Genomic DNA, 19,019 nt, shown 5'->3' with positions numbered 1-19,019 from the left:
TACTCGCTCGGCGTCATCCCGACCTCTCTAGGATGATGCTGTGCTTCGTCGGTGCTACCTTGCCTTCGCAGGAATAGTGTTGACCGAGGCATATTGTCCTAGATACTAATGTGGTTGTGAATAATGGTAGATTCCCCATATGTGTCGTATTAGAAGGGATCATTCATTTTTATGCTCGAGTTTGGGTATTGATATCGTATTAATCGGATATACTTGCATGATGCTACATCATCATCGATTACGTTGAGCTTAAGTAACACGATATCATCACACACATTATTATCTAACCAATTGTTTATTACGATCAATTTAGATATTACGTGTCAAGTCTGGATTGATTATTCTCGTAAATGTCATGTGTTGACCATCGAATTTAATCATATCAACTTACTACCATCATCTCCTCATTCGAGCTTCTCATAGATCGATTGCATTGATTTCATAACATCTAAGTCAAAAATTCAGATAACCCCGATTTAATTTCAGTTCGTTTTTATGATTTGGATGACGAATGAACCCTTTCGATCGAAATAAATCAAAGATTTTTCTTACATAATAATACAAAATAAAATAATTTATTTTAAAAAATAAAGTTTCAAATTACTATGACAATATTATGTTCTAAATATATGAAATCAGATAAATATGTTAAAATAGCAATGGACCGGTCCATCTGCTATGTTTGATTTGAACCGCGTTGTCTCGGTCCAATTTCTTGGAAGCGAAGGAATGGCCGTTCTTGCGCTGGAAGGTTCGCGCGACTTGCGATCGCAGCCTCTTGTGGGATACAAAATTACACATACATCCATCAAAGATAATAAGTATTTTCAAGTGTCCTTTTACAATTAATGTTATGGTATGTATTATAAAATATTTACGTATCTTCTTCTTAACTCATACTATTCATTAATATTTGTGATTTTAATTGTATTATTTAACAATATAATGAAGTCAAATTTTGACCCTTTATATGACTTGGAACAACGCACATCCATCTCATATAGACCATCGAAAAGAATGAAATGGATCATGTTAAAGTGGGCGAGGCCAAACTAGTGGTTGCAATATTGGCAATCGGATTTATTTTAATATGCCACATGATTGAAATATTGGTTAGATGTGATGTCCCCTGAACCATCACATAATCCATTTAGTTAAACTTATTGTTGAGTTTGATTGAGATTGATAAGTCATCATTTGTCGGTTTAACATGAAACTCATGAGAAATTATCTATTTTTTTGAGTCATTATAATTTTATCATTTTAGGAGAGGGTCTTTAGTGATAAGACATTAGTTTTCGTGATGCGAGACTAAATATGTTTATTAGAGATAAATCAAATTATGTGATGATGGTTGAATTGAGTTTAAAGTTATAATTATCTAGTCAATATGATGTCTCATATTGAGTTTATGGGAGATTGATAATTCATCATTTGTCATCATTAATTAAACGCGATGATTCGTGATCATTTATGAGTCCTTACAATTTTATCCTTTTATGAGAAAGGATATATATTGATTTTTTTATTTTTTAATCAATGTGACATAAAATATGTTTATTAGAGATAAATCAAATTATGTTATGCTTGTTGAATTAAGTTTAAAGTTATGATTATTGAGTCAATAAGATATGTCAGGAGTTAACTTGTTGAGTTTATGAGAGATCAAATTATGTTATGCTTATTGAATTAAGTTTAAAGTTATGATTATTGAGTCAATAAGATATGCCAATAGTCGAGATCGAGTTAACTCATTAAGTTTATAGGAGATTGATATGTCATCATCAATCGTATATGAAGATTCATAATGAATTGTCGGCTGAAAGGAACCTCTAATAATGAACATTGATTTTTTTTTTTATTATCAATGTAAGATTAAATATGCTCATAAGAGATGATTTAGTTGTGATTATCGAGTCAATATGATATGCCTTTTGTGGAAGTAGACTTAATTTCTTATTGAATTTATGAGATTGATAAGTCATCATTTGTCGTCATCAATCCAACAGGAATTCATGATCAATTATTTGCCTTTGATGAATTCTCATTCTCATAATTTTGATGGGTTTTTTTTAATTTCTTAATATATCACTAAATATAATTATTATATATAAATTAAATTATATGATATTTATTGAATTAACTTTAAAATTATGACTATCCAATCATGTGACTCTTAATTTCATATACAATTATTATATTAAACTTAATTATTTTTCACATGTTCAAATATATGTTGGATTTGGATTAGTGATAATCAAATTATAATATTAGATGGTGTCAAATTCTCTTTTTATTCATTAATTTTTTTTATGAGTATAATAAATATGTAATTTCAAAGCTTTGAGAGGACAAATACGTCAAAACACACAACAAAAAACAAACCGTCGTCGCGCACAGTTTCCCGTTTCCGATTCTATATATAGTCCGCCCTCCGCGTTGGAACAAATGACAGAAGGGTTCCAAAGGCGAACGATCGGAGAAGGAATGGCGGATCAGACGGCGAAGGGCGACGATTTGGAGCAGAAGGCGGAGAAGAAGCTCGCCGGATGGGGAATCTTCGGATCCAAGTACGACGACGCGGCCGATTTGTTCGACAAGGCCGCCAATTTCTTCAAGCTCGCCAAGAACTGTAATGTGCTCCCTCTTTCTCTCTTTTCCGGTAGCCATTGCGGTCATGTAGGTCGATCTGTTCCTTCTCATTCTTAGGAGAATCTGATTCTTTGAAATCAAGTTGAATCCGGTAGAAGTTCCTCGACGATGAAATGATCCCAATCTGGATTTGTTTCTGATTCGGAGTTAACTGTGTTAAGGCATTTGTCTGTGGGGTTAGTTGGATTCCAATCCCCTCGGTGTTAATTCTGCTTCCTATTTAGATTCCGGCCGCAAATCGAATGCTCGACAGCTATTAGTCTCTCTTTAGATGTTGACTATTCGTTGTAATCTGCATCATCTTCTATCTTCTTTGGTGCAATGACATTATGGTAATCTGCATGCTTCTACTTTCGTTGCAATGGATGTCATTTCGTTGACCTGCATAACCATGTTTTTAGGAACGGATGATCCATTTTGTGATGTAGGTCATGGCGCATAGGTGTAGAAGGTGCTGCTACAGGTGAACAGCATAATGGTGTAATTGCTGTTTTCTTGATCATTGTAGGTTTAGATTTGAAAAATAATTTCTGGAAATTGTTGTCGACATGTTATAAATAAGGTTGCATATGTTTTCACCCTGATCAGATGTAGGATTGCAAATTTTGTGCTGTAGAAATTACAGAACCATTGTATTGACTTGAAATCTGACAATATAAATCAGATCATATATAAACTGGTCATATTCCGTGAAAAAGAAAATAAAGTTACTGATCTAACCTAGCCTAGTCAAGCAACTAACAAACCTTTTGCTAAGATAGAGTTTGATTCAAGATTAAAAAAACAAACAGAGACTAATCCAATTAAATAAATTTAGAAAATGTATGTTATCCAAGTAATACAATTGCTGAAATAAACACTAAAATCTAAGTTGAAAACCTGCATTGAGGATTATTTTCATTATCATTAACTAAAATCGGCTGGAGTCAGGTTGAATCAGTTGAATTTGGTCATGTTCAGTTAATCTCTGTGTGGATCAGCCAATCACGACTGAAATGAGTTGATGTTTCAATTTTGCTTTGTTGTTATGATCTTTACCATTTTACAAAGTTCATTGCCCCTTATTTTCCCATTGCCAAATCTTGAAACATACAGAATATGATATTGGTCTTGAGAACACATCAAACAGTCTTTGTTTCATGTACAATAACTTTCATGATAATTAATAAGGATCAAACCAGCAACTTTGGGATGCAATGGTTCTTAATTAATATTTTTGCACATTGGTATTGCAGGGGAGAGAGCTGGATCAGTGTATACCAAACTTGCTAACTGTCATTTGAAGGTTGCTTATCTTGTTGGTTCTCAGGACATGTGATAGCTTCAGATATTGATATGTTTTTCATACTGATTTCATGATGCAGTTAGATAGCAAGCATGAAGCTGCCTCAACTTACGTAAATGCAGCAAATTGTTACAAGAAAATCTCACTTCAAGGTATATTCTCATGTGAGGAAATATTACCTAAGTCCTCATAACATCCAAGGGTTATATTCTACCGACTTTGTAATAAACTATCTTTACTCTGGACGTATGCGGTCTTGTCAACATAGACTCTGCTTTGTATGGGGAAATTGTCTCCTTTTTCAGATGCTAAGGTGTGTACTTGAGTTTTCAAACATAGTTCTACCTAATGTTAGTAAATATTTTGGTGTCACTCATTTTTTAAAGATAAATGATGTCATCATCACAACATCTAAACTCAATTACTTATAGATAGTTCTGAAAGTCTAATCGTGAGATCTTGTTTTAGAAATATAATTGTTTCAAGCATTATCGTTAACAGAAGATCAAAAGTAGAGGCACGCCAATTCTGTCAACCGATTAGACCAAAATTCAGGTCACATTCTTTAATAGAAGATGATACCTAGATTTGTCAATTTTACGTGGTAGTCAATTAGTCCCACATTGGAAAACAAGGAATAGATTGGCATATATAATCGCTAGCATATATCCACTCCAAAGTGGATCTGATTGGTAAAGGAAATAACAAAGTTTTTTCTTTGTCCAAGAACTAAATGGACAGCTTCTCTGTTTTTGAGGTCTACTTGTCAACATTCCTGTGAATTGTCACAAAGTTTGGGCAACCACTTAATCATTTTCATTCATGGGTTATTCTCATAAAACATCCTTTTCTATTGTAAATATTGAATACTAGGTAGGCAATTTACATTATTTCTTTTCTCTGTTGACCTTCAAAACATGTTCAATTTCTGCAGATGCTGCTGAATCATTAAACCAAGCTGTGAACCTTTTTCTGGAGATTGGTAGATTAAACATGGCTGCAAGATACTGCAAGGTGATGGACCTTCCATGGGGAATTTCTGCCTTAGACTTTGTTTAGCATTACAATGATTAAATTGTAAACTTTTCTTTGTCAAATTTATGAGATATGCATACATTGGTAGATATAGTAATTGAGGTTTGAAACAATGTTTGGGGTTTTCACGCTAATATTGGCTTGATACATGACAAGCATCATAGGCTCAATACCTGGCCAACATACTGTTGCCATCAACACAACATGAAACCCATCCCAATTGTGTGCCTGGAATAGAATGGTATTAAGGTGATTGCACCACTTCATGATTCCCATTCCAATTGTGTGCCCGGGATAGAATGGCATAAAGGACGATTGCATTACTTTCATGATTCCCATTCCAATTTTGTGCCTGGAAGAGATGGCAATGAAGGTTCATATAGGTGATTGTACTACTTTCATGCTTCCCATGCCAATTGTGTGCCTGGAATAGAATGACATCAGACATTAAAGGTTTATAAAGGTGATTGTACTATTAATTTAAGTTAGCAGTAATTTGCATATATAAAAACATGCCCTTTTAGATATTTAAATTTCTTTTGTTGAACACCCACATCTTCATTTCACAGGAACTTGGTGAGTTATATGAGCAAGAACAGAATCCAGAGAAGGCTATGGATTACTTTGAGCGGGCTGCTGATCTCTTTCAAAGTGAGGAAGTGACAACTTCTGCAAATCAATGCAACCAAAAGGTTGCACAATTTGCTGCTCAGCTGGAACAGTAAGTTTAACAAAGTCCTTGATCTATTACCTTTTATTTATTCTTTCAGATTAAATAATGACTATGTAGCTGGAGGAAACTGTCTTCTGACCTGCAAGTAGGATTGGTAATATAAACCTCTCTGTTGCTAATACATATTCTTCAAAGATGGATTTGCTGAATATGACAGCCCATGACCATATTTTTGAGTTTCAGTTATTAACTACTACATTTATTAAGGTTCCTATCAGGTTCTGAGGATAAAAAGAAAATAGGTTGACTGAGTCATCTAGACATAAAAGAATAATGATATGCTATCACCTTTTTGTTGCATTCTCATTGCGGTTAGATGCAGGCATGCAGTTATTCTGCTCCAAAACCCTAATGCTCGTATTGATATATCAAAGTTAGCTAATGCTCTGCCATCAATGCTGGCTGGCATGTTATTTAATTATGTAACTTGTTTTTGTCATCATTAAAGATAAACAGTCGTCTCCATCTGTCACAACATTCTCATTTACCGTGTAGCCTATATTGCAACATTTAACACACTGGTTTTCTCACAAACATGTGATGCTAGCCTCAGAATTTCGACCAATATAAACAAAATCATTCTATTTATCCAGGGAGTTGTTTGACTTTGTCACTTCTTTCTGGTGGGAAGATACCTTGACATCTGGCATTTTGCTGTATATTTCATTATCTAGGACCTCTCGGTACCTACAACATTGAAGTTAGTTTCACCTTGTATTGATCATTGATGGTCTCCTCTTATATCTTTTGACAGTGGGACTTTTGCAGTTCATATCGTCTATGTTCTTTGTAGAATATCCTATATACATGTGCAATAACTAGTTTTAAATTATCTGTAGTTCTGAATTAATGTTCAGCTGTCGTTATGGATTCTTTGAATTCTGTTACAGTTGTGTACATTGGGATTTGACACTTATATTTTCTGCAGATACCCAAAGGCAATTGAAATATATGAAGCAATTGCACGACACTCGATCAATAATAATCTTCTTAAGTATGGTGTTAAGGGAATTCTCCTTAATGCTGGCATCTGCCAATTGTGTAAAGGTGATGTTGTTGCAATTACAAACGCATTAGAACGGTATCAGGTTTGTATGTTTCTTGGTTTGGTAGTTGAAGTCGTTGTTCTAAGTGTTCAATATTGTTAACCAGATTGTACTTGCTTGTGTAGGAACTTGATCCTACTTTTTCGGGCACACGGGAATACAAGCTTCTAGCTGTAAGACTTGAACCTCGATTCTATTTTTATTTTTTTGGGTAGGCTTGATTTTTCATTTTCTAATCCCCTTTCTATTCTGATTTGACCAATAATCATGTTTGCAAGAAGAGTGCACGTTCTCCGTTTCAAGCTTGGATCCTGATGAGTCGAGAGTATCAAACTTAACAATTTGGTTTTTTTTTCAATTTGTGCGATAAAAATGAAAGATATGTAAAATATATGGAGATTAAGTAATGTGTATAAGGCGTCTAAGTGTGTGGTTTTGGCATTTTTGCTGAAAGCTAAATCTATAAAAAAGAATATAAAATGACCATAAAAACTAATGAAAATGTAAAGAAATAACATGACATATTATCTTGCTCAAGAACTTCACAAACAATCCATCATTTGAGAATCTTCATCTTAATTGTCTACCGGATAACTTTATGAACTTGCATGTTAAATGGTAGTAGATATTCTGTCAAGGATCTAAAGTTGAAGTCAAGAGCTAATTTGTTCATTGATCTCTATGTTATAATTTGTCATATGTTAGCTCAGATGCTGTTAATTAATTTTTCTTTGTCCTCTTTCTCTTTCTTTAAGTTACGTGTCTATCATGAGTCATCTCTATGCATCTGTTCACACATTTTTGTATGTTAAAAAGTCGCCGTAAAGCTATCCTCTTGATGAAATATATGAACTACAAACTAGATCATCATATCTTGGCAGGAACATCTCTCAAAATATTAGCACCTTCATTGCAGGATCTAGCAGATTCAATGGATGAGGGAGATGTTGTGAAATTTACTGATGCTCTCCAAGAATATGATAGCATGACCCGGCTGGTATGTTTTTTGCCTTTTGATATTGATTCCATGCAATGCACTTGAGCATCCATGAACGAGATATGAGCCATAACTTCTGATTTATCTATGGAACTGATATAATAGCATGAATTCTAATTGACAATGCATTAAATTGTTAACTTGATATAATTTATTTCATTGCTAAAATTGACAATAAATATTATATATGTAATAAATGTATTAAATTTCTTCTCAATTACATGCCCAAAGAACATATTAAGCTAGTTGCTTGCTAACTATGACGGCCTTGCCTTGGTTTCTTAGAACTGAAATTTAGCCCTCATGGCTTGCTTCTTTAGGTCGATGTTCAACCATAATCTTGATATTTCTGATCGAGTCACCGAACAGTGCTGACATTCCAACATATATGTCATTTAATTCCATATCATATCAAAAGCCCTAATTTTACACCAAAAAAACCTTTCTTACTACAGGTTATTTTTTTCTCTGTTAGTTCTTCAAAACACAATTTGAAAGCTTATTCTAATCTTTATTCCTTCCTTTCTATGATCAGTCTTTGTACCTTGAGATTTCAAAATCTTTTGTTTACTAGGTCAAAATGCTGATTAACCCCGGTAACCATGGATTTTGATCAGCCACTGGATCTCTTTTTGGATATACCAGTTTCCCTTCTCATCATAAAGAAGCTTTCTCATATCGAGGCTAACTTTTCCATAACTGAAAAGAAAAGGTTCTGTGCAGCTTTATTCATCTGAAATCGTTATCAAGGCAGCAATGATGCACGTAATTGTCATATATGGGACATATTTGTTCAGTACTTGTGCCTGCTTCCTGTATCTGATAGGCATACCGTTAACTTGATTAAACTTGCGCAATGTTTCTGTTGATACCATCTCGATCAACTTCAGGATCCTTGGAAAACCATGCTTCTACTGAGAGTGAAGAATGCCATTAAAGCAAAGGAAGAAGAGGAAGACGATCTCACTTGAGCCACGCTGATATTGGAGTTGATATCTGTCTGTTCTTGCTAACTTTATGGTGGCCATTGTTTGTCTAAGGAAATTGGAGAGAAGGACTAGGATTCTAATGCCTTCAATTTCTGTGCATAAATTGTACTCGGATATGTGTTGGTTTTCCCTATCTTCACCACAATTTCACGATGTTTGATGATAAGAGTGGGTATATGCAGTATAATTATAAATGGGATGATTCTTTATTTGTTTTATGAATTTGATTGGTATACTTTTTAAAATCCTTCGCATATAGATCCCATTAACTCAGGTTAAACATGATCAATTACAGTTAATATTAGCTTGTTTTGAGTTAGAAGTTATTTAAATCTCCAAAGTGTATATTTCATAAGTTCAAATTTATTATCCCTTATTGCAAAGGAACCATCTCACCATTAGACACACTTTTTTTATTTTTGGCTACACATGCAATTTTCACTTCCATGTCAAGCTGACTCAGTTACAAAATGCATGGTTGGCTTTGTTTATTTTGTACAAGCAATAACTGATCTCACAACACTTCATCACAATATCTCAACTTAAAATCGAGAGTTCTTTGGATATTAATAACAAGCCAACATTTCTTGCAGAGTTTTAAGCACATAATGAAGGAGCTACAAGGATCATACCATGCCTCAACAGTGTGGAATTCAAACATTGTAACTTGGTCATAATCTTGACATAGGGTTAACATTTAATGAACATACTTTCTTCCATGAGCAAGTACATGAGAGTCTAATGGTTGCTAAAATCTTCTCATTTTATGTGCTACTGCTCAACCTAATTCTGAAACAAATATGTTTCGAATTGGGGTGCTTGTAATGCTCTATCTTGAAAGAATATTCAAGGTAGAAAAATCAAATCCCCAAGGGTTCAAAAAACATAAAAAACAAGGTATTATATCAAGGCAAAACAACATAAAGATTGGCATGGTAAATACTTTTAAGAGAGGCTTAAGACTTGATTCTGCATTATAGCAGATGCATGAAGAATGAATTCTCCCATCCACAAGACCAAGTACATCGACGACAACAAAGAATAGCATGCCCTTGTTTAAGAACAGAGTTTAAGATCCTCTCAGATCAGTGGGCCTCAACTGATGCCAAAATGCTTGAGCAAAGTTGCCACTCATTTATTTGTTTTGTTTATCAATTAATCCAATAACAGATACTAAAATATGTCATAGCCTTGAAATATTTCCATGTCTACCCAACATTGAAGTGCAAAAAGAAGAGGCAACAATATTTCACATTAAACACCAAAACCATCTAGTATCGAATACATCAAGTATGCCACAGGAGCATATAATATCAACTTCAGATATCATCCTAATTTGCAAATGGATACATATAGGGAAAATGAATTACATACTACAAAAGGTACTACAGTATCTGCATACTGGATCGTGTCCCATTGCCGCCATATAAAGAGTACCGGTCTCGAGGAGGCATTTGGTTTCTTATATCGGTGTGAGGTTCTGAAACGCCATCACGAAGAATTGTTCTATCTCTTGTCAAGTCTGAGTATGGAAGGGAATACCTTCTCGCAGCAGGCTCTTCAATGCCAGGATGGTAGGAATCAAAATACTGCTGGTGCACAGAGCCTCCAGATCTGTTTGGGAAGGGTGTTCCATCTGTCGCCTCATTTGCAGGCAGGGAATACCTGCTGAAAGCAGGAATTCCCACTTCATAAGAGTAAGTGTTGAAATGTTGCTTTCCTAGTGAAATGTCAGCTTCATTTGGAACCGGTATCCTATCTGCTGTCGAACCTGAGTATGGTAGCGAGTACCTGAATGAAGTAGGAAGGTCCATACCTGGACGGTAATTACCAAAATTCAATTTACCCATCGAATTCTTGGACCCAGCTTCAGGGACAGTTGACGGATGACCGTCAGCAGTAGTAAAGGCATATCCAAGATGAGGATAACCAGTCGTCAAACTTAAGGCTGAACCATAAAGTTTCCTTTGCAAGTTTTGTGCCGGAGGAAAAGTGTCAGTTGGTAATCTAAACAGGCCAGCAGACCCAATGGGAACTTTCAAAGTTTCACCAGACAAAGTAGTCTTAGTATGGTAATTTCTTGCTGCTGGTAAAGCCATGGTGCCTTTCCCTGGCAAGGGCGACTGATAGAGCTCTTGTTTTAAGGATATCTTGGCACGCTGAAGAGCTTCCAGAACACCCCCCAAGCTACTGCTGCCAGCTGATTGAGGTGGTCTCTCGTACGATGGATCCTGAGTGCCTGCTAATTCCCATTTAGGTGTCTCCCTTTCGGAATTAGCAGTAGAAGGGCTTCCATTTAATGGTGAATTCATTTGGCTATGTGCTTGCATATTGATATTGTTACTAGAGCCACTGTCAGATTTATCATAAATTAAACCTTGGTTTTGCTTTTCAAACGAGCTCTCAACAGTGCTTACTTTGGCAGGAAATGCAACCTCAACCAGACAAGCTTCACTGTCAGTGACCGCCACATGATGCACTACTTGATCCGTCAAGCCCTCCACACAAGCGTGAGAATTACTTCCACTTCCAGTTCTAGGTAGATCAGTTGACACAAAGGCATTGGAGAATTGCACAACATTTGCATCTTGGCCTCCATCAATGGTTCCTTGATTTGCACTATCTGATAATTTAAGCACAATATCATCAGATAGACATCCAGGTTCCTTGGTCCCAGAGAGAACAGCTGATTTTGGCTCCTCATCTTCACATGGTATTTTCCCAGGAACTGCAAGTGAATCTTTCTGGGACTCACTATTGACTACAGCTACATGACACTGCTTCTCAGATTCAGAGTAATCCTGAAAATTGAGATAAAAATACAATAAAAAAGATAAATTAATGTATACCATTTGATTAAAAATATATATTCAGGAAGATTACAAATCAAAGAGTACTCCGGCTGTCAGACAAACTTGGCTACCACTTGCACTTGTGGTCTGAATATGTGTGTGTGTGTGTAGTAACAGGAGAATGAAGAAACTGTAGTCAGGAAGACTAAATTCTAAGCAAAAATTTGCTATGCATAGTGGGGTCAGGCTTTTAGTCTAAAACATGCCTTATATATCACATGCAGCAAGTTTTTGAAAAGAGTCTATTCACATTTCCTAGTTCAAATACGAGGTGAATCAAATACCAAGAAGTGGTATCAACAAAGCAATTGTGCAGGTGCAAAATGGACTAGACAATGCAACGATAAATAGTTAGTACTAGTTGGATAGACTGCAAAGAGATCCATCAAATTCCCAACTTCATACTACAGATATATGATCACGGCAGTCCATCTTTCCTGGTTTTATTTGAGAGCACATATACTTGGCTGTCAAAAATAGAATCTGTTATGAAAGTCACATACTGGATTTGAACATTTGTTCTCATTGTATTTCTTTTCCCATTCTCTCTGTGCTTTCTCCTCTGCTTCGTACTGACCTATGAGCTGGGCTTGCTGCTCTAGAACTCTCTCCATCTCTTTATCTCTTTCGCTCCCAATTGCATCAACTTCTTGCTTTTGGACAGTCACAAAAGATGACTGACTTCCAGAAACAATCACAGGTAATCCAGGTAGGCTGTTACCAATAATTACAAAATCATCTCCTTTTTCCTCAGTAGTTGATCTGGTAGTACAAAACCATTGTTGTCACAGTTAAAATAAAGGAACATAATGAACACATCTAACGACAGTCACTAGAGAAGGAGAAGGAAGGACATCGAAAATACCCCATTTCTTTCTGTTTTATTTTGCGACATGATTTTCCCAAGTTATATTTTGGGGAAGATTCAACAGGTGACATCAAACTCATTCGTCTCTGTCTTTGTCTGAAATGCTTTCCTTTTAGCTTTCTAGCAGAATCTGGACTACTACTGCGGCTTCTCCATGATAAGCTCCTAGCTTGGGAGAAGGAAACCTCAAGTTCAGAACTCGATTGTGCATCTTCAACTACCATCCTTTCCACTTTCGAGGCTGTACATACTTCATCTTCTTTAGAAGCTTCCTCGCACCCTTCCTCACCACAAGGACTTTCATCTTTGTCAGAGCTAGAATCAATTTCCTCAAATAGATCATTAATCCCATGAGTTTCTAGAATGGAGATGGCATCCACTGCTGCCTGTTCTGCCTTCCTCCTCTGGATAGTCATGACCCTAAGCCGCTCCTCTAACTCCGTCACCTGAACACAAAACATAACCAAATCCAAATTAATCAACGAAACACACTAAGCAAATCAACTGTGACAATATATAACAAGAATATATCGCTGACCCTTTTAGCCAATTGGTCAGCTCTTTCCTTTGCAGCTTTAGAAACTGTCCTCTCAGATAGTAATCTGGCACGAAGGAACTCGATGGTCATCGCTGTTGAGTCACCCATGGTGCCTCTCAGAGATAACTGAATCAATGCCAGGCCCGAAATCTCCTAAAAAGTATTCTTTTCCTGCAATTCAGACGACAATCAGCACAAGCAAATCAGATAAAAGCAAAAGACAAAATCTTACCAAACACCAGAATTACTTGATTTTGTGGACTTAACAATAAGCAAGCAAATGATAAGATAAGCAACAAACATCCATTGCCATCATCATAACTTGTAATCATAATAAACTTTCCTTCTTCAGTACGGTTCGATTCACTAACAAAGACCTATGGCTGAAGTAAGTCGAGGAGATGCAGATCTTGCCCTCGTACCGAACACCCTTGGCATGGTTGAACACGCTATCACGATTGACCGGCCTCAGGCATGAGAAATTACTCGCCGTCGTTCATTTGCTTGGATCATTCTCGGTATACCGAGAAAGTCTAGTCATGTAGCCTCAGATCTTTTTCACTGATTCACCCAATTCATGGTCCAGTAACTAATACAACAAAAAATATGGAGCAAAATTCATGCGATTTCCAGACAAATCGATGGCATAAACTCAAAACCCGCCAACTCCACCACAAGAACGCTACGGAGATTCAGGCAGGCAATCCACACCTAGCGAGCAACTAAAAAGAGCTACCTTTAACACCAAAACCGTAGTCAACCGAACGAGGGAATCATATAAACCGATCCACAGCCAAATTCAGAAGAACAAGAATCCGATTTGGAAAGACGAACAAACAAAGAAATAATCGATTGATCAAACAAAAGGGAAGGTCGAGATGTCTTCGAAAACCTGCGATCCGTTGCTTCGGCTCCTCTACTCTGCATCTATTGGTGACGAATCAGCAACAGTTTCAAGTAGATTTGGGGGTCTTCCTCCTCTTCGTCTTCTCGTCCTCGGTCGCCACCCTGGCCGGTGGCGTGGGGGCTGGGCGAGGAACTCAATGTCCAAAATGGCCTCTACGGAAGAAGAATTCTCGTCCGAGCCATCCAATTTATCGGGTCGGTCCGAATGAGCCTAATGTCCGACCCGAATGAGTCTCAATGACCCGTTAATAATCCTACGGATAAAAAAAAAGCTCTCAGTTTCCATTATTTTTCGTAAAATATTCTTTTTTTATTCTTTTACTTTTATTTCCTTCGAACGTTCCTTTCTAGTCATCTTTACCTCTATTCTATCGTGATCGCCTCCGTCTCTTGCAATCGCCCCCTTTCGTGGTGTCCGTCCTTGTGGTGGCCACTGAGGCCCTTGAACGTGCCCTCACCCACATTTGACATCATTGCCGTGTTGGTCTTCTCCGGTCGGCTGCGAATCGTAGAGCTGTGGGATCCGGTGCTTCAGCGCCGAAGCAGAGGTGGGAGAGAAGACGAGCTTGGGGCCGCGTGGACCGCGATGATGTCATCGAGGCCATGCTTCGCTATGCCGACGCCGGCTTCACCACCGTCGACATGGCCGACCACTGTAAACGATCCCGTCATCTCCACTACTTATGACAAAAAGAGCTACAATAGGCTCGTGTAGTTGTATTAATCAATGAAAAGTTGCATCTTGACAGGCGTTTGGTTTGGCAGATGGGCCTGCAGAGGATTTGTACGGTATTTTCGTCAATAGAGTTCGTCGGGAGCACCCTCCGGAGCTGCTTGAGGAGATCAGGGGGTTAGTCACATTTCTCTATAATAGTCTTTGTAATTTCTAATCGAATGTATGATTACATTTGTTGGCTAGGATGAGTCATGCTTTCTCTCCACATTATGTATAGTTTCAAGATGGATATGTGATTGCAAGCATCTGCTGAAAACTAAAGTGTGATATGACGGTCATTGCTACTCAACTTTGATGCTACATTGCTAATGGACTATTTCTACTGCCAAATAATGCATCTTGTGAGTTAGAAGAAAATTAATTTTTTTCTAAAACTTAATATCTAAATCCATAATTGCATTGTAAATTTGTAATTAGTAAACTCTGCTTGTTGACCATCACTAATCACCTATGATGTAGTAAAAGCTGAGCGGTCGGCAGAACAAGATATCTACTTGGTGTAATGTGATACATTAGTGAACAATATTGTCATGTTTCTTTCCCTTCTTTTTTGGTGTCTAAAATAGATAATTGATTATCTGACCATAGAAGTCCTGCTCCGAGGTACTTAAATATTATGCATCATCATGCTTTGACAAAACTATCTGAATGTTTTGCACATTGGGAATTTGGATTCGTTAAAGAACAAAAGTTTGATATGGTATACATAGATCATTAATTTAGATCCTGATTTGCCAATAGACTCATTCTACGGCCAAATAAGGTGTCTTGTTAGCAAGCAGAAAATGAATCTGAGCTAAATTTTGTCTGTGACTCTATAATTGATATATTGCATTCTAGGTAGTAAACTCTGCTTGTTGAAAGCTTAGCACTTAGGAAGAGCAAGATTTCTACTTCATGTAATGTGACACATCGGTGAACCATGTGGAGCAATATGTTCAGGTTTTCTTTTTGTGTGTCTAAAAGATAATTGATTTACTATCTGATTATTTAGTACTTCTGTTTCAAGGTACTTAATTTGTGTGCATCAGCAATAATTATGTGCATCATCATGCAGCAAAAAATATCTGAATGCTTTACATATTGGTACTTAGGATTTATCTGCCACTGGACATGCTTCAGTTCCACTGGCATTTTCTTGTTCCTCTTTCATCTCGACCATTTCAGAAGTATCTTCTCTCTATATTCAGCAATATCAGGATGTAGTTTGAGATGACACCTTCTGCTATATTTCATCAATCTCTTAAGTAAAAGCAACCTAGTTAGGTGTTGACTTTTTCACCACCCTGCCTGGCTTGACTTCAGTTTCCTCCCTGTCACAGTAACTAAATAACTTTGTGCAAACAAGGTTTCTCGGTTGGTGAATCTTTATCTTCTTGTTTATGTGATGCTATTTACCCTGCTGTCATCTCATTTTTCATTTGAACAATGGGAAGTTCTAATTCCTGTTTAGTCTGTATAATTCTTTATATGTTTTTTATTCTGAACGAATGTAATTTCTTTCTTATCTCACTAAGTAGACAACCACTTTTTGAATATCACGTACAGACCACAGGACGAATGAAATTTCCTGGGTTCTCCAACTTGCTTGCTCTTGGCATGCTCGAGGCATTCAATGCTCTGTTCATGTCAATTAGTATATTGTGATGTATAAAACAGGTTGAAGCTCAACTAATCATAAAAAGGAAAAATTTAACAATATAGTTTTTGCCTTAATCTAGAAAATTCTGAAAGATTTGTGATTAGTAACTAACCTAACCTTTTAATCATAAAATTGCTCTTGAGCATGTTATTTTTATTGGATCTATATAATTTGCACCATATCCATTATAAGAAATTCAAAATGAAAATTGGCTTTTTTTTAGCACGTTATCGTGCATCATAAGGATCGACAAATACAGACAGATAGACAGAAGCTCTAAGTCATTGTGGTCGTACAGTTGAATGAAGGATAATTTGGACTTTTCCCATGATTACACTTTAACTAGTGCACATGCTTAAACCTTAGCATGTCAATCAAAGAAGCAAAATTTTCTTTAGATAAAGAGCTAAACAAAAGTCTGACGATAAGTTAGAGTCAGACTCTTGCATAGGATTTTTTATTATGCACAATTCAGTAAAGGTTCATTTAATTAAGGTCCTGCCGTTGTACATTACTCCAAGCTAATATCATTTGATTGGTTTTTCCTTTTTTAAAAATAACAGGTGGGATTATTCTAAGCTTGCATACCTTGATGCCTTAAAACACCTAACTGATCTGAAAGAGGAAGGTATGACCATTTAAATCTTAATGATTTAAAGATTTTGATATTTTCATATTTTGAAATTAACATTCTATGGTATGACCATCTAAAAGCTCCTGACCTGAACATGTTCTGATGCTGAAAATGTGCAGGTAAAATTAAGACTCTGGCTTTGACAAATTTTGATACTGAATGGTTGCATACAATACTTGAAAATGGAATTCAAATAGTTAGTAATCAGGTAACATCTTCTTTGTGTTAAACGAAGAAAAATATCATTGTTACTTCTTCTATTAAAATATGAGTTGGTGTTCTAGGTGAAAAATTCTGTGGTAGACATTCGTCCTCAGCAAATAATGGCAGAACTCTGTCAGCTAAAAGGCGTGAAGCTAATAACGTCTCTCTCTTTCTCTCTGACACACACAGAGACACTCATTCTCATATGCACATAATATTTTTGGTAGAGCTCTGAGATTTTTAAGGTGCAGATATGGGACTGTAATGGGTGATCTACTGTCAGAGAAGTTTCTGAATACCAATTTATCAATTCGTTTCGTTGGTCCTCCTTTCTGAATACTCCCTCTTTGCAAAAGTACAAAAGGGTATGCTGTGCATATATTGTTCCCTCATCACACTTCACAGTTGAAAATTGTGAACTATTCACAGGTTCTTGGACACATTCTCTTTCAAATCTGACAGATGGTTGATGCTTGGGGAAGATGGACTCTTTTCCAAACTTTGCTTCAAACTATGAAGAAGGTGGCTTCCAAACATGGGGTCTCAATTCCGACTGTTGCTGTGAGATACATACTGAATCAGGTAAAACACCAATGTATCAACAGATACACAAGATTCATTTCCGACTGTTGCTGTGTGATACATACCGAATCAGGTAAAACACCAATGTATTAACGGATACACAAGATTCATTTCTTAGGTTTTGGTAATTTGGTAACTAATCTGTGCCATCTTTTCCTTGCTTTGTTCTAATTTCATTGAGTAGCCATCAGTTGGTGGATCCATGGTTGGTGTTAGACTTGGCCCTTCAGAGCATATTCAAGACCCAAATGCCATATTCTCGCTTGCATTGGATGAAGAAGACATGAATTGCATTAGCGAAGTATCGAGGAAAGGGAAGAATTTGCTTGAAGTAATCGGTGACTGTGGCGACAAGTACAGATCAACATGAGTGCATTTTGGTCATAATTTCTCTCATTCAGGCGCATCTTTCAATTTTGTAAACTTGATACTCATGTGCTGAACTGAGAAGTTTATCAACATCTGTTATTAAATAGACATTTATAGACTTGTAATGGCACAATACCCATAAATACCACAGCTAAAATTCTTTGTTGTGGTGGTTGTGGATTGTTGAATCTGACATCTCTCAAGCCAGTGTTCTGTAAGGTTGTTACCACAATGCGCTCCTATCTTGAAGGTTCTCATCTTTAAATTTGTATAATAATAAAGGAGAAAAAAGTTGATTTAGAAACATGTAATCATTTATAAAGATAGGAGCATATGATTGTAAGAATATCTCAACTTGATTTAGAACTAGATTCTCTTCTTCATTAAACAATTAATTATTTAGCTAAAATGCTTTTCTTGCCCGTTAATGGCTTAATTGCCTTCAACTTTCTTTTGGTTGATAAGGATGGTAAAGAACAAAATTTTCTTATGTAATCGAATCTATCTGATCCGCTTAAATCGGATTAAATCCACTTTAATTGATTTAGGTAAGTTTGGGAAAAAAATAAATACTTGAATCGAACTCAGGTAATAGTCAGTTTGATTCTGATCCGAGTATAATGAAACTTTGCTGTCTTTCCTCTTGATATGATGAATCAAGTTGGGATATTCTTCAAGCGGATTTTGGATGAGTTCGAGTTAGAAGTCGTATTTCAGATTCGGATTCGGATTTTGTGCACAACTATTTGGGTTCGGTTGGCATGATTTTTCCAAGCAAAATTGCTGTTAGCTTCTCAAGTGGGCCAGAGACCGACTCGACCGCATCTTCGAATCACAGAAAGGGTAGACGGGCGGGTTAACGTATGATGCTAGCCGGTGAGCCACTCTGGCCGAGAAAACATATTTCAACCGCTTGTTACGTCCTTTGGCACCGGGACCCATACGAACCTC

At 36.6% G+C, this 19,019-nt stretch overlaps 2 protein-coding genes and 1 pseudogene across 3 annotated transcripts; 2 read left to right on the top strand and 1 right to left on the bottom strand.

The window, feature by feature from the left end:
- The first annotated feature begins 2,447 nt into the window (after positions 1 to 2,447).
- Positions 2,448 to 8,955, top strand: LOC135652649 (alpha-soluble NSF attachment protein-like). Its single transcript, XM_065173742.1, has 9 exons — positions 2,448 to 2,632; positions 3,888 to 3,937; positions 4,017 to 4,089; positions 4,872 to 4,951; positions 5,542 to 5,693; positions 6,634 to 6,793; positions 6,877 to 6,924; positions 7,668 to 7,748; positions 8,639 to 8,955. Exons 1-9 carry the CDS (start codon positions 2,449 to 2,451, stop codon positions 8,717 to 8,719), a joined length of 909 nt encoding a protein of 302 aa, XP_065029814.1. The 5' UTR covers position 2,448; the 3' UTR covers positions 8,720 to 8,955.
- A 1,000-nt stretch (positions 8,956 to 9,955) lies between these two features.
- LOC135653071 (uncharacterized) lies at positions 9,956 to 14,065 on the bottom strand. Of its 2 annotated transcripts, XM_065174528.1 has the most exons (6): positions 13,888 to 14,065; positions 13,418 to 13,584; positions 12,996 to 13,166; positions 12,455 to 12,903; positions 12,093 to 12,351; positions 9,956 to 11,538 (listed from the first exon to the last, which is right to left on the bottom strand). In XM_065174528.1, exons 3-6 carry the CDS (start codon positions 13,101 to 13,103, stop codon positions 10,123 to 10,125), a joined length of 2,232 nt encoding a protein of 743 aa, XP_065030600.1. In that variant the 5' UTR covers positions 13,104 to 13,166; positions 13,418 to 13,584; positions 13,888 to 14,065; the 3' UTR covers positions 9,956 to 10,122. The 2 variants fall into 2 exon arrangements, with proteins under 2 accessions (XP_065030600.1, XP_065030599.1); XM_065174527.1 differs by lacking the exon at positions 13,418 to 13,584.
- Positions 14,066 to 14,223: 158 nt separating this feature from the next.
- LOC135653072 (uncharacterized) lies at positions 14,224 to 18,277 on the top strand (annotated as a pseudogene).
- The last annotated feature ends 742 nt before the right edge of the window (positions 18,278 to 19,019 follow it).

This window comes from Musa acuminata, chromosome BXJ3-11 (assembly GCF_036884655.1).
Source record: "Musa acuminata AAA Group cultivar baxijiao chromosome BXJ3-11, Cavendish_Baxijiao_AAA, whole genome shotgun sequence".
NCBI classification, from domain to species: domain Eukaryota; kingdom Viridiplantae; phylum Streptophyta; class Magnoliopsida; order Zingiberales; family Musaceae; genus Musa; species Musa acuminata.
This window is presented reverse-complemented; position numbering and strand designations above follow the sequence as displayed.

What these genes read in the sequence shown, in the direction of transcription:
- LOC135652649 (XM_065173742.1), top strand. Translation starts at nt 2,449, where the DNA reads ATGACAGAAGGGTTCCAAAGGCGAACGATCGGAGAAGGAATGGCGGAT. An exon ending in TTTGCTGCTCAGCTGGAACA is followed by an intron (nt 5,694 to 6,633) that starts GTAAGTTTAACA and finishes TATTTTCTGCAG; the next exon opens with ATACCCAAAGGCAATTGAAA. An exon ending in ACGCATTAGAACGGTATCAG is followed by an intron (nt 6,794 to 6,876) that starts GTTTGTATGTTT and finishes TTGCTTGTGTAG; the next exon opens with GAACTTGATCCTACTTTTTC.
- LOC135653071 (XM_065174528.1), bottom strand. Translation starts at nt 13,103, where the DNA reads ATGGGTGACTCAACAGCGATGACCATCGAGTTCCTTCGTGCCAGATTA. An exon ending in ATAAAACAGAAAGAAATGGG is followed by an intron (nt 12,352 to 12,454) that starts GTATTTTCGATG and finishes TTGTACTACCAG; the next exon opens with ATCAACTACTGAGGAAAAAG. An exon ending in AGAACAAATGTTCAAATCCA is followed by an intron (nt 11,539 to 12,092) that starts GTATGTGACTTT and finishes CTCAATTTTCAG; the next exon opens with GATTACTCTGAATCTGAGAA.